This window comes from Electrophorus electricus, chromosome 17 (genome assembly GCF_041902795.1).
Source record: "Electrophorus electricus isolate QZ-2024a chromosome 17, ASM4190279v1, whole genome shotgun sequence".
In the NCBI taxonomy this organism is placed as follows: Eukaryota; Metazoa; Chordata; class Actinopteri; order Gymnotiformes; family Gymnotidae; genus Electrophorus; species Electrophorus electricus.
The window spans coordinates 16,088,128-16,101,751 of record NC_137513.1 but is presented as its reverse complement, the minus strand read 5'-3'; the positions used below and the strand labels follow the sequence as shown (position 1 = coordinate 16,101,751).

Genomic DNA, 13,624 nt, shown 5'->3' with positions numbered 1-13,624 from the left:
TAGTGTCATCATATTGCTTTTGTTTCAGCACAAAGAGATAACAGCCAGTAGGCCAGTATAATAGAACTAGCACTATTAAAGGACTATAAGTTAATGTATGGTGAGACTAGCATTTTTTATGCAAAGCACCTCAAGGAACTGTACTGTAACTCACTCAGTTAGCAAGCAGTAAATTCTCCAATACAACAGAGGTACTATGTCCCAGTGGTGCTTCACACCAATGACACTGTGTCCTTGTTTTTTTGCTTTGTTTTTCTATCAGTTTTTATTTTGTCAGTGCTGGTGTTGTTTTGACTTATTCAAGATTTCAGTGGGAACAATGACAACGTTACCACATGAATTTTGATAAATATATTTTATTAATGTTAAAAGAATATAGTTTCAACTTGTGTTTGAATAATACTTCTTAAAATGTGCTTAAATGACAAACATATGTCTAAACATAGAATGTAACAGATATAATGTATTCAATATAAAACATCAACTAATAAATAAATACTGATTAAGAACAGCCCCAAGACACTCTAGAAAATCCCTTCAAATATACCCAGGAACACATCAACCTCACTTTTCTCTTCCATTTGATCCCTGAAAAAAAAACAACTATTTTATATATATATATTTCACACACAATAATTAACACCTTTTTCTGTGAGTACCTGGCTAAGCCTTTGTGTTCTTCTTTTGCTGAATCTTCCTTTAAGAAAAAATTAAATCGCCTTTGTAACGACACATTTTTTGCCTCATGCTGTTTTTGGAGTGGATGTTTCACAGATGCTGCAGATATTTCTGGACATGTGCACTGTCAAAAAAAGGGGAAAAAAATAAAATGAATATATGACAATGACTTGAGAGGCATCAAAATAATTTTTTGTGGAATCTTTTCCTTGGGGAACATTTTTAATACATGTGTTAAAAGATGCTTGGGATTCTAGATGCTTGGGAAGGGGTATCAATCAAAGTTCTGGAAGGACAGCGTAGTGATAGAGTTCAGTATTCTTCTTGACCTATCCTACTTTGATTTATTATGACACAGAGCTTGTAAATCTCCTGATGAGTTAAATAATTTTCTTTTATGTTAAATAATAATGTAAATGAGTTAAATCAGGTAAAACATCAACCTCTGAAGTTCTCTGGCCAGCTAAGAATATGGATTAGTCAAACTCACTCTTTGTGATGCTGTAGCAGCAGGTACAATCCTGCAGGTAGATGTCAAAAGTATGTTAATTTATTTGCTAAAATAATAATCTTGGAAATACATATTTTCATAAGATTCAATGCCTGACCCTGCTGATAATCCAGATTTAGGCTCTGTTTCGGTAGAAAGAACCGAACTCTGACAATCTGAAAAATTAACAAACTTTTTAACATGCAAATGAAAATTTGTTTTTTTTCTAAAGTAAATATAGTCACAATTACGAAAAGCCTAAAGCACCTGTTGATTTAGAACAGTCATTCCAATCCTCCTTGCATGAAACCTCACAAGCAAGAACCAAATTATCATCATCAAAATCATCCCAGTCATCCCCTGCTAGGTCAAATGTCACATTGAGAGCATCAGGCACAGAGTCACTGTCAGTGCTGAGGTTTGGTTGTGATATGATGGCATGAGTTCTCTTGTGACTGGCAGGAATTCTGCTCATCGGTCTCTCTGTAGTTTCTCTCCTTATAAAAACATCTGCAACAGTTGCATTGGTAAGAACACAAACTATTTTAAGAGTTTTGTTTGTTTTTATTCACCATGTTCAGTGTAATCCATGCATTTTACTTTGTTATTTAGTCCTACCCAGTGAATTATTATTTTTTAATTGTATTTTGTGCATTATTCAGCAGTTACTGCATATCTTCACAGAAAATACATAAAATAAAAACAAAACAGCAACAAAAATATTTTACTTTGAAGTGTCGTTTTAGCATGGAACACTTGTTTCTCCACTGTGTTCTAAAACTACAAAAAAATCTATAAAATCAATATCAAGTTAAAGTAATATAAACACAATCAATTATTCGCAGTTGTGTTAAACAGTATACGCCGATGGATTACGATTAGTTCCGTATCACCATATAACGTGTACAGGAAACAACACTTTGGTCCACCTATGTGGTGTGTTTGAAAAAAATCAATGGCTCAGAGCTATGATGCCATCTGCTGGAAAGAAATGCACTGCTTTGTCACTCTTCAATTAGTCTTGGTAAACAGGGCACCATTTACGCTCAAATCAATTCATGTTGTTATAAATGTGTGAGGATTTTGATAATATATGCTTACCATCATGGTCTGACTCAAAATATGCCAGATCTTGAGGTGTGGCAAAGCCCTGGCCCACTTCCATTTTGTGGTTCACACTTTTAAGATAATAATGACATTTCTCAAATCTTTAGAAAAATAGCAGCACAGACCATATCACTGTAGTAAGAATACTACATAAATTTTAAGGTGGGTGCACATTATCTTAGTGAGGCTATTCAGGTTTCCAGATATCAGAATACATTTTGGACATTATTCATCAGATAGTTGATTTCTTCACAGTGGTAGACCCATTTTATTCTCATAAACTATGTAGGCCTTTGTCATTTTTCTCTAAAACTACTCCAGCACTTGTTAGCTAGTCTAAAACACTACAGTACCTGGTATGAGCTGGAATTGTGTCTTTGGGTTTGTATGAGAACTGCTTCATACTGATACTGTCTGCTTTATTATTCATTCTCATCTAAGAAAACATGATAAAAGTATAGCTTCAATATCGTAATTTTACAGATGTAAAACTGCATATGATGGGAAACATGTGATGTGAAAACAAGAAGCACTAATTGACCTTTAAACGTTTGACTGGGGTATCTATGAGCTTCTCATTCCTTATCTTTAGATCTTTGAGATATGATGAGAAAATGGACTCTTGATTTGGTCTTTTTATCCCCACCTGTACTCCAACTTTGCCTAAAGGATGGGAGATTAGTCAAAAACAAAACATTCTTCATTTGATAATCAAGTTTCACATTCTAATAAATAAGTTAGCATTCTAATAAATAAGTATTCTTGTTACTCTGGTACTCACAGCAGTCATGGCCACAAAGCTCTTTGTTTTTACAGAAATGGTTACACTGCCTTTTGCCAATTTCTGTCTGAGTGTGATCTGCAGCATGAACAGGTGGAAGTACTGACGCAGTTAAAATATCCACAACAATATACATCACTGGTCAGGTTAGAACCTCAAGACCGCTGCTGCCCAGATATTATATGGGTGGCAGACAACTCTCAACACGGAATTAACACTGACACGGTAGGGCATGAATGTTGAGCTAGTACAAGTTAATCATGCAAAGCAGCATTGATGGGAATATTGAAGGTGACCAAGAACATTTGTGATTGACAACACATGAGCTATCACTTCCCACTCTACAATAACAAGGTTTTTCTAAAACCATGATGTTGCTAAAAAAATAAAATAATGAGTGTATATTTTCAATATATTTCTGTGTACCATTTTACAATGAGGCTGCCCTTTAAAAAGATTTAATAGCTTAGTTATACAGTTCTGTTCATTGTTATTAATTGGGTCATAAACACCTTAAAAATAATAAATGAGCAGTTGTTAAATAAATAAAATGAGCTACAGTAATATGTTGACCTGAAGAATGTGAACTTAATCATTTCATATGTTAATGTACAACATCCTGTTGGTGGTTACGTGGTAGTGACTTTTCTGATGAAGATGACAAGTGTAATGCTGACTGATGGAGAACACAAAGTTAGCTAAGCAACCAATAAAATCTGAGGCTATATTTACACTTGGTATTTTCAAGTGTCACAAGTGATCACAATTGGTCTGTGTTAAGTGTAAACAGGGTCATATACACCTAAGAGAGACAGTGTGATCCAATCAGCCAAATCACATTTGGAGATGTTCAAGGTTGCAAATGGCCATACTGTAATTGTAATGTAATGATAAACCATCTCAGTGCTTTAAAGAGAACATCAAAAGATGTCCTTATCAGAAACACATTATTATGCTGGGATATGTTTATGCCCCAATTCATATATTTAATAAACTTGCTAAATGGCTTGCTTGCAAACCAGAAAGGATAAGAACAGCATTCCCACCAGTGTAATTGTTGTAAGTAACATAAAAAAACAAAGTGATCAGTTTTGAAATTAGAGTCACATGAAAAGGCCTGGTGTAACAAGTATGCCTCTCAGCTGACCACTCACAATCTGATCACTCATGACACTGGTGTAAATGGGGTCTGAGATTTAAGAGTATAGATGAATGTGGGCTTAATGTGGGCAATTAATAACCATCCATAACCCTTTTATAAATGTAATCTTATTGTACATTTACTATTAGTGGTACCAATTTAAAGGGTAAAGAAGAAGGCTCAACTGTTTTAAGAGCTAGGAATACTTAGCCTACAATACCTTGGTCCTCTGGAGAATACTGAACTTTCTGTGCTGCAACCTGGGCTCTTGGTATGACCCTGTGATAATTGAGCACTGTGCTGGTGTGTCTGTGTGATGTTTCCTGTTCACTCTGAGGCACATATGCTATGCTCCCCACACCAAGTGATTCAGATGAAACCTTTGCTTTTGAGTAGAATGCACTGAATTTCTGCTGGATATCCAGTCCCACTACACAACACACACATATATGCATTGCATTAGATTTCACCTAATTTAAAGACATCTGAAACTAAGAAATATAATATAAAACAGTATACCAAAGAAATATAGTTTCTTTTGAGAAAACTGGTCTAAAATGGTTTCAACTACTTATCAAGAAAGGCCAAGCCACAATATTTATGCCACAGTACTAACATTAGGAAATCAGTTTGAGAAATTTTTAATTTATATATATATATATATATATATATATATATATATATATATATATATATATATATATATATATATATATATATATATAAAAAAGAGAATTAAGTTAATATACCAAATTCAGAACTTATCAAATGAATGCTGATCTCATCTCCCTTAGGTGTTCTTGCAACTTCAGTCTTCCTTGACCAGCTCCCAGACTTCAAAAGCATAGCATCTCTGATTACATGAAAAATATGTCATAACCTTTTTATTTATCACTAATCTTTAAAACCAACAAATTAACAAACAAAACATTTTAAGCAATTTGACCCAAATTACTCTGGGTCTTACGGGATCTTCTGCAGGAAGACCACATTGTTGTCACAATCCCCCATTATTACAGTAACATAATGGTGGTCTGGGGCAGTTCTTTTGGTCATGAGCTGCTCAAAATTTTTCAAGTTCACCATGACAACAATCTCTGCTGTACAGGCACTGTATCTTGGAAGCTGAAAAATAAAATTTTAATATTTATACATTTATGCATTATTAGAAAGTACTTAAATATTAAGTACATTAGACATTCATAGAACACAGAACACAATAGAACACAGTTTTCATTTTTACATAATCCACTGAAACTGTAATATTACATGAGTCTTTATTTAAAATAAAGAGAGAACACCCATCACCTGTTCCATACTAACTTCATATTTTGGGAGTTTGCTGACAGCTTCTTTGATCTGATTTCCAAATGGAGGATGTCTGTTCATAATCTGAACACAAACACTGATCATGAAAGTACATAGTTACAACAACTCACTCAATAGTCAGTAACACTTGCTTCAGGACTAAATAAAGCACTTGATTAGAAATGTTTTTAGAGGGTACAACCATATTCGTTTTAGTACATACAAGCTCCAGTTCCCTGGCATTTGTTGCTTCAATCTTGTTGAACGAGGTCAATCCTGCATTCACCATGGCGGTTGCCAGGGACAACCCTGGAACAATGAGTATTTGATTAACTGAATTAAAAATCTTTGAACTATATTGTCACTGCAATAGCTATTAAAAACATCTCTTTTTCACCCAAAGCAACAATTTACATATCAGCATCTGACAGACATGTTTATCCAGAGCAGCTTATACATTTATCTGTATGACAGTATGTGTGCTCCCAGGGAATTTAACCCATGAAGTTGATGTTACTAACACCATGTTTTAACAAGATGAGCTATAAACAGTTTAGATGATCAACCTACCTATCTTATCCAGCTGCTTGGAGACATAGGGAGAATTTTCCCACAGCTTAGCTCTGAAACACTTGGCCAAAATCAAGGAATTGAGCTGAGCTGAGAAATTCTTTTGGGGGTGGTGACTGAGAAACTCTGCCAGGCCTAACAAAATCCAATCAAAACATGCTGCTGAAACAAGCATTCATGTGGAAACACAGAGTAAACAATGAAGGTATGCAAAGTAATACTACTGACATTAGAAACGTAATTTAATAGAATGTAATTTAATAGAAAGCCAATGATACAAAACACATTTTTTAATAATTACACAAATGTCATCAGAATATTAGTTTCATAAAAGACAGTTTACATTTGCTAACTCGGATTCCATTCCTGAATATTTTCCCAGTGTCTTGAGTCAGTCCAAACTCCTGAACTGGAATGCAGCCTAACTGAGCTTGAATCAAACTGTGGTGAGAACGGAATAATACAGTAGAGTATCAAATGCCAACCCCAAACACAGCAGGGACTACAAACAAAGACTCTAGATGTGATTGTGAAAGACAAAGAAACAAAAACAAAAACACTGATTAGGAGTGAAACATACCAGTTTACTTTCATGTTGTTAGTTTTGATCTTCCCATCCATGGGATACCTAAAATATAATTGCTCCCCATTTGGTTATTGTCAAAGATGTTTAGGTTCTAATGAGTGTCTGGAAATGAATCTACCTGACCTGATAGTGACTCTGTTCTTATCCTTGTTCAGTGTGTTCAGGGTCCTCTTCTCACTGACTCTTAGTTGTACGTCATTAAACTCCTTCCCCTGTGATATCATTTCAATCTAACATGTGCAGATATTAAAGTTCAGGTTTTGTATTTTTAACAATTTTTAAAACCTTATAATAGTAAACAAGAATTAGCTGCAAACAAAAATGTATGTATTATCAAACAGCCCAACTTGTTGGGAAAAACAAGTTTTGTGGTACACACTCACCAACTCTGACAAGGACTCTCTACCAGTCACCTTGCTAAACTGTTTCATAGTGTCAAATGCGACATAGTACCTGGCCATAAGCTTCCCACTCTCTGTGTGTGAGCAACATTGGATGTAGGGCATTGGCAAAAAAAAAGAGATAAAGTAAAGACACCTTTTACTCATGTACATATTAAAGAACACTTTTTGGACAGTGTTTGGCGTAAGTAATATTTAAAATATTTAGGCTACATCTTGAAAACTACTCACACATACTATAAAATATGAAATAGAGTACGATCTACCACCTGTAGGCTTGATGTTTATATCTTCATCCATTGCAATCAAATGAAATGAGGCCAATGAGTTTAGGTTCTTTAGACAGAGCTCTGAAATAAGACAAAGCCAAATGACAGCCGGAATAAATCAGGAATAAGTCTGGTCACTGAAGCCAGAAATTGTACAAACCTAAGGATTTGGCATACCTTGCAGTTTGGTTTCAATCCCACATTTGTCAAGATCAGGGGAAAAACCTGAAACAAATTTAAACTGATTTGAAAGCAGAATAGCTTGCACAATTTACCTTTGCTGGCAGGAGGTATGGAGGACATACTAACCATAGTGTTTGGGATTCTTCAAAGCTCTGATATAAAGGAAAGTGGAACGAATCCAATCTAAAGCCATGTTTACATCAGAGATCGTGTGAAGGCAAATCTCAGCATTCAGGTGTTCCACCAAGTTTGTATGCAAGCTAATAACAGGAAATTAACTTGTCAATAATTTATAAATCACAAGTACAATCACAATATATATAAAAAAAATTAGAAATTGAGTTTTAAAAGAAGTGACTAAAGCTGCTTAAAGTCCATTATTATAATACTCTTTTTTTGTCAGCTCTACTAATACCATACCTGCTCTCTATGGTCTCAGAACCATTCAAAAACTGCATGTACTTGTCTTTGGTTTGAGACCGTGTCATAATCACAGCAGTTGCTGATGTATCAAACTAAAAGATAGATTAATGAGTTTATCTCACCCTCAAAATGTCTGTCACAACTATTCTGTCCATGAAAAAGATCAGATAATTGACAAATACCATCAGTGTGAAACACTTTGATGACAAATTTGAGCATTACACTTTACAGCAGTCTGTACACTTGTGTCTTGATGTTCTGTTCAAAAGAGCATGGTCAGTCCTTAGGTTAGTGGAACTATGGCCCTGAGTTTCAGTAGAATGTGCACTGTGTCCTGTGGGACCATGTACAAGATGTTCTAAGGATTGGTTCAATACTATAGATTTGAGATTAAGTCCTGAGATTTAGTTTAGTTTCCTGAATATTGTATCCTGGGGTTTAGTTTAGTACTCCACACCAGTTTTTTGCTTTTTTTAAATTTTTGTTTAAAGCTGACACTTAGCTGACACCTTTATAACAATTATACAATTATAACAGTTTGAGCCTTGCTCAAGGGCCAAACAGTGGCAACTTGGCAGCAGTGGGGGTGTGAACTGGCAAACCTTTAGTTTAGTTCAGTATTACGTGAAATGTGTCCTAAGGTTAGTTCCGTACTACGTGAAATGCGTCCTGAAATATAGTTCTGTACCTGTGGCCTACCTGCTCGGCCAATCATTTGTAACAAGTCAGCCTCACTATATTCCTCACATGACCCGCCAACATAATGCATTGTGGACTTGATCACCACCAGGTGAGCCGGAAGGTTCACACCCATTGCCAAAGTGCTGGTGGTAACTGGTTAAATAACATATTTTTAAAACCATTTCACATTTTACATAAAAACACAGAAAAGAAAGAGAAAATTAAGAGAATAATAATGGAAAATAAATTACAGATTATTGTTGGTATGATAGATGATGTTTTTTTGCATTAATGCAAAAACAGCACTCACAGAGGACAGGCAAGTCACCGACAGTGAATGCGTCTTCAACCACTTTTCTGTCTGACGCACTAACACCAGCATGATGATATCCCACACCACAGATAATTAGATCTTAATAGACACATATTAGAGAAAACACTATATCAGTTCACAGACCTCACACATCTCTCTTTCAAGAGGTTTCCATAATACAATTCATAGTTTTTAACTAAGTACGGATTTGATCCCTTCTTACTTACTAAGTATGTAAAAAAGATGTACCAACCTCTGAGTTTTGAATCAAAAAGAGAGTTGGCATATTTCTTTAACCTGTGAATCAATACAATGAGTTATAGTCACCACAACATAAATTTATCTATGTTAAAAAGACAACAGTAGAAAGAAAACACACCGCTGTTTGTGATCACTACTCATAATGAATCTGGCATCTTTGGCTAGCACTGCAGCAGACTGCTGAACTCCTTTCCGAGTGGAGCAAAACTTTGAAAAACATAAAAAACAGTAAAAAGGCAAGAAAAAGTCAATTAAAACTGCAAAGAACGCAGTAAATCCCACTTACCACCAATGTTGGTTTCTGATCAGAATAGGTCTGAATGATACTGGCCATTTTGTAATTGAGAGAGAGATCAAACTTGAATTCATTCTGATTGTTTATACTGGGGAATCCCAGCACCACCTTCCTCAGTTTCACCGGTCTATGACTCTCATCCATCTCCAGACAAGTGGCTAGTCCCAGATCATCTGACAGCCAATCAGCTATCTTTAGAATTAAAAAAAACCAAAAAAAAACAAAACAAACAAACATAGGAACAGTTACTACCCAGACCCCAGTAAATAATTCCAGTAAATTAATTTTTATAGTTCTTGGATTTGCTCACATCACAAAAGTTAGGAATGGTGGCAGAGACTGCTATAAATCTGGTGTTGGTCTTAGAGTCTGGATTTTCAGCCATACGGTAAGAGTGTATGGCTTTCATTCTGCTGACCACAACCTCCAGAGTAGCTCCACGGGTTAAGTCTTTCACCACGTGTACCTACAGTGCAGTGCCAGATTAAGAGAGCTCTATAAAAAAATTTTTTAAAAAGCAACAAAACACAGAAATGACACTGACTCACTGCTGCTGTAATACAAATATAGATATCAGTAAAAATAATAAAGACCTCATCAATGAGGAAGAGTCGGACTGAATGCAATAAACAGTTATCCCTCCACTTTCGCGTCATGCTGTCCCACTTTTCCTTTAAATGGGGGATGTAACATTAGTAAAACATGATTCAGTGTTTCAGTTTCTAGCTCTGTTTAATTCAGAATGTATTGGTGCATAAATCAAAACTTGGTATAACTTACAGGTGTTGTCATAATAAGATGAGCATCCTGGATTTCAAAAAAATCATCTATCTCAGTGTCACCTGTCAGTTCTTTGCAGTTCAGTCCTAGTGGCCCAAATTTCTGCTTCCAGTTTTCATATTGCTGATTGCAAAGGGCTTTAATTGGTGCCACTGAAAACAGAATAAAAACAGCAAGAACATGACTGGGGCAACATCTATGTGGTCATGTAGGCAAAATGTACTCACTCACAAATTCAATATAAAGTTAAAATATAGAAGAGAGAAAATTTAAATAAGACAAGGGGAAGCTATAACCTACTGTAGACGGCTCTGACATTGTGCCAAGGCTCTGTGGTCTCCATAAGAAGTCGAATAATAGCCAACTCAAAGAGCACAGTTTTTCCTGAGCCAGTGGGTGCACAGGCAACAAAGTTCTTGCTGGTGTACAGAACCTCAAACATAGTGATAATAAAGTGTTCATAAAAATATGAAGTACATTGTAATAAACCATTAATTCAATGGAATTTATTTGAATGATTGACACTTACATCATCCAGTGCTTTGGACTGCACATAGTTGAAGTAGGGGAAGTCTCTGAAGACACTTCTAAATTTAGCAGCTATGCAATTATCATTAAGGCAATCATTTCAAACTAGGGAAAAATTAACATATCTGTATCTGGGGGAACTGGGTCTTTCATTAATTTTTTGAGGATACGAATTTCAGAGACAGAACGAAGAATCCCTGGGCATGATAACCCTGAAATGAAAGGAGAAAAAAAATCACCACTTATTTGTTTATTCTTGCTAGTTTCAGCTACAGTATCACATTCATTTCCAATATGTGTACAAATCTTGGTGCATAGTAGGTAAGTACAGTAGTCTTTCTTAAGCCATTATGACTAAATGGAAATACCAAAATATATAGCACATAGTATACTCACTAGCCAGTGAGCTAATGTAGCAATATGTAGTGAAATTTATATTACCTTGAATCTGAACAGGTTTGGGAGTGATGGGGAGAAGTTGAGTTTTTTCCAGACCGGAGTCACACTTTTGTTGTGACGGGCTACATTTCTTGATCTGGCCTAGTTCCTTAAAGGGTCCACAGGTAGCAACAGCAAGCATTGTAGGTGGATGCTCAGTTGCTATGGCAACATGACTGAGGCTGTGGTTGGGTTTTGTTGGAACCGAGACACAGTTGCTCACTGAGCTCGTCAAGGGAGCTTTGAACAACCTACAGGGTGAATATTTTAAAAAATTTAATCCAAAGAAAAGTCCCAGTAGTAGTTAGATCCATGATTTATTGTTCCATCAAGTCTGATTTTGAACAACCAAAGAAAATGAAACACTTTGCACTGCTGTATATTCCAAAAGACAATAGAATACATTGGAATACACATAATATAAACAATATATTATAAGGTCCATTAGTTATTAATAGACAAATTCAATAATATACTAGGTGTACCGAGTCTGGAAGCGAGGGCTGGAACGGGAATGAAAAGATCTGGTTTCCACAAGATGATCTAAATTTTCCAGTGTGCTGGGGTAGACTTGATTATTACTGTCAGCAGTGTGGAACCTGTCTGAAGATGAGTCAGGAGCCCATGCGCCAAATGCCTTCTGGCCTCCTTCTTTATCTGCCAGATTTCGGATACATTTTCCTGAACAGACATTGGGTTGGCGGAAAGGCGGCAAAAATGTCCTTGCCTTCTGAGAGAAACCTTTGTGAACAGGATGAGGTGGTTTTCTGACACTTTAATAAAGACATTTTCTTAATCATTTGAACTGATTGTAACATGGGCAGGCACTAGCTAGTTCATACACTCACTTGTAAAGCAATACTCATATTACAGCCTTATCATACATGACACATTTTCAAACAGGATGTCAACAGGTATTCTCCCATGAAAATAATTGAAAACAATACCCAGTACTTGTGTATGACTCACCAGTTGAAAAGAGGTATTTGGCCTCTTTCTGGATGTCTTGAGCTACTGATATTTCTGAAATTACAGAAGCAGCATCCGGCTGCCAGACATTTTGATCCTGGCATAATGGTTTCCTATATGCTCAGGATCAGAAGTAAGACTACATTAATTTCCTTCTTCAAAAATGATACTTACTTGCACTCAACATCTAATTCTAAAAGGAAAATAATAATTTAAAGACATGAGCTGTCCTGTTTAAATTGTGAATCTTATTCTTAATCTAACCTATTAAACCTAATCTACTCACACTTTATGAACCACTGGTCTGTCAAAAAACAGGTTATCAAGGGGTAAAATGAATTCTTCAGACTCTGACATCTGGGTCCATTTAAACACAACCTGGTAATGTAATCAATAAGGTAAGGCAGAATGAGGTAGAAGAAAGGTTAAGAGTATAGCTGCATTTAGGCTAAGTAGCTAGCTGGCCTACCACAAATCAGCCTGAACATATTCCTTGCCCTCTGATGCTTATTTAGGCATGCCGTCGATTCACAACAGCACACAATTATGCTAAAGTTACCCAACTGCACGAACATATCTTCTAAAAGTCACAATAATGTATAACTCAAATCATTTCCCCATAACAGTTACCACAATGAATGGCACTTTCAATTACTTAATATAGTTTACTTAAAATACTTTATCTACAAGCTAAGTTAGCTAGCGTAAACTAACTCACCACAGTGAAGACTTTGGAAACTTGTTTTTAACAAAGGTTCTCGAGAAACTAAGTTACGCAACTATTTAGTTAGCTAGTATTAGTTTTTAATGAATGACCCTCAAATAACCATATATCAAAATCTAGCTATTTAACTATCTTATCTTAGCTGGCTATTGTAATTTCGTTTTGCACTAAAACACTGATAGCTATCAAGCTAACCTAGCTAGTCTAACTTTCCAACCAATGCCGTGGGGAATAGTGGTTTCAAGAATTAGCTTGAAACAATAGCAACAATTTAGCTACAGGCACCCTCTCAAGGAGGAAAAAATAAATTGTTTATGAAACAGAAATGTTGCTAATATTACGTCAGGGAGTATGGTGTCGTTAAGATCGTTAGCTAGGTAGCTAGCTGTTAGCTAATACTTTGCAGGACATTCAGATACCTAACTATTTTAGCTAGTTTGCTAACTAGCTATTAGTTTTGTCTCGCGTCACGATCTCGTGCAAAGCGGTACCTCGAAGACAGATAACGCGGCTAATCAGCCACCTATAGGTGTTATTAGGTACCCAGCAGGCGATAACTACCCTGGCTGCTTATCTTGATATTTGCATGGGTTATAATGTTACGCCTAACTCACGTTGCCATCTGTTAAAATACATCAAGCAATCTGTCCACCAAAGCGGAATTTGTGTCCTGTTTCAATGTAGTGGTTGTAGTAGGT

General features: G+C 35.9%; 1 protein-coding gene across 1 annotated transcript; it reads right to left on the bottom strand.

Moving 5' to 3' along the window:
• Positions 1-363: 363 nt before the first annotated feature.
• On the bottom strand, positions 364-13,557 carry hfm1 (helicase for meiosis 1). Its single transcript, XM_035534359.2, has 38 exons — positions 12,489-13,557; positions 12,203-12,315; positions 11,719-11,974; positions 11,237-11,484; positions 10,966-11,007; positions 10,797-10,867; positions 10,568-10,700; positions 10,268-10,419; positions 10,081-10,158; positions 9,798-9,953; positions 9,479-9,679; positions 9,311-9,399; positions 9,185-9,228; positions 8,929-9,030; positions 8,626-8,771; positions 7,935-8,029; positions 7,641-7,774; positions 7,509-7,556; positions 7,332-7,412; positions 7,045-7,136; positions 6,785-6,891; positions 6,656-6,703; positions 6,419-6,516; positions 6,076-6,210; positions 5,729-5,814; positions 5,506-5,589; positions 5,165-5,322; positions 4,947-5,050; positions 4,418-4,627; positions 3,057-3,134; positions 2,817-2,938; positions 2,629-2,711; positions 2,270-2,346; positions 1,436-1,678; positions 1,287-1,344; positions 1,169-1,199; positions 660-802; positions 364-588 (listed from the first exon to the last, which is right to left on the bottom strand). The coding sequence occupies exons 1-38, from the start codon at positions 12,557-12,559 to the stop codon at positions 525-527; spliced, it is 4,281 nt and encodes a 1,426-aa protein (XP_035390252.1). The 5' UTR covers positions 12,560-13,557; the 3' UTR covers positions 364-524.
• Positions 13,558-13,624: the final 67 nt, after the last annotated feature.

Excerpts from the sequence above, each read along its gene's own strand:
- hfm1 (XM_035534359.2), bottom strand. The coding sequence starts at position 12,559 with ATGTCAGAGTCTGAAGAATTCATTTTACCCCTTGATAACCTGTTTTTT. Across the intron at positions 10,701-10,796 it reads AGTCCAAAGCACTGGATGAT|GTTCTGTACACCAGCAAGAA; the intron begins GTAAGTGTCAAT and ends ACTATGTTTGAG. Across the intron at positions 7,557-7,640 it reads GAAGAATCCCAAACACTATG|GTTTTTCCCCTGATCTTGAC; the intron begins GTTAGTATGTCC and ends AATTTGTTTCAG.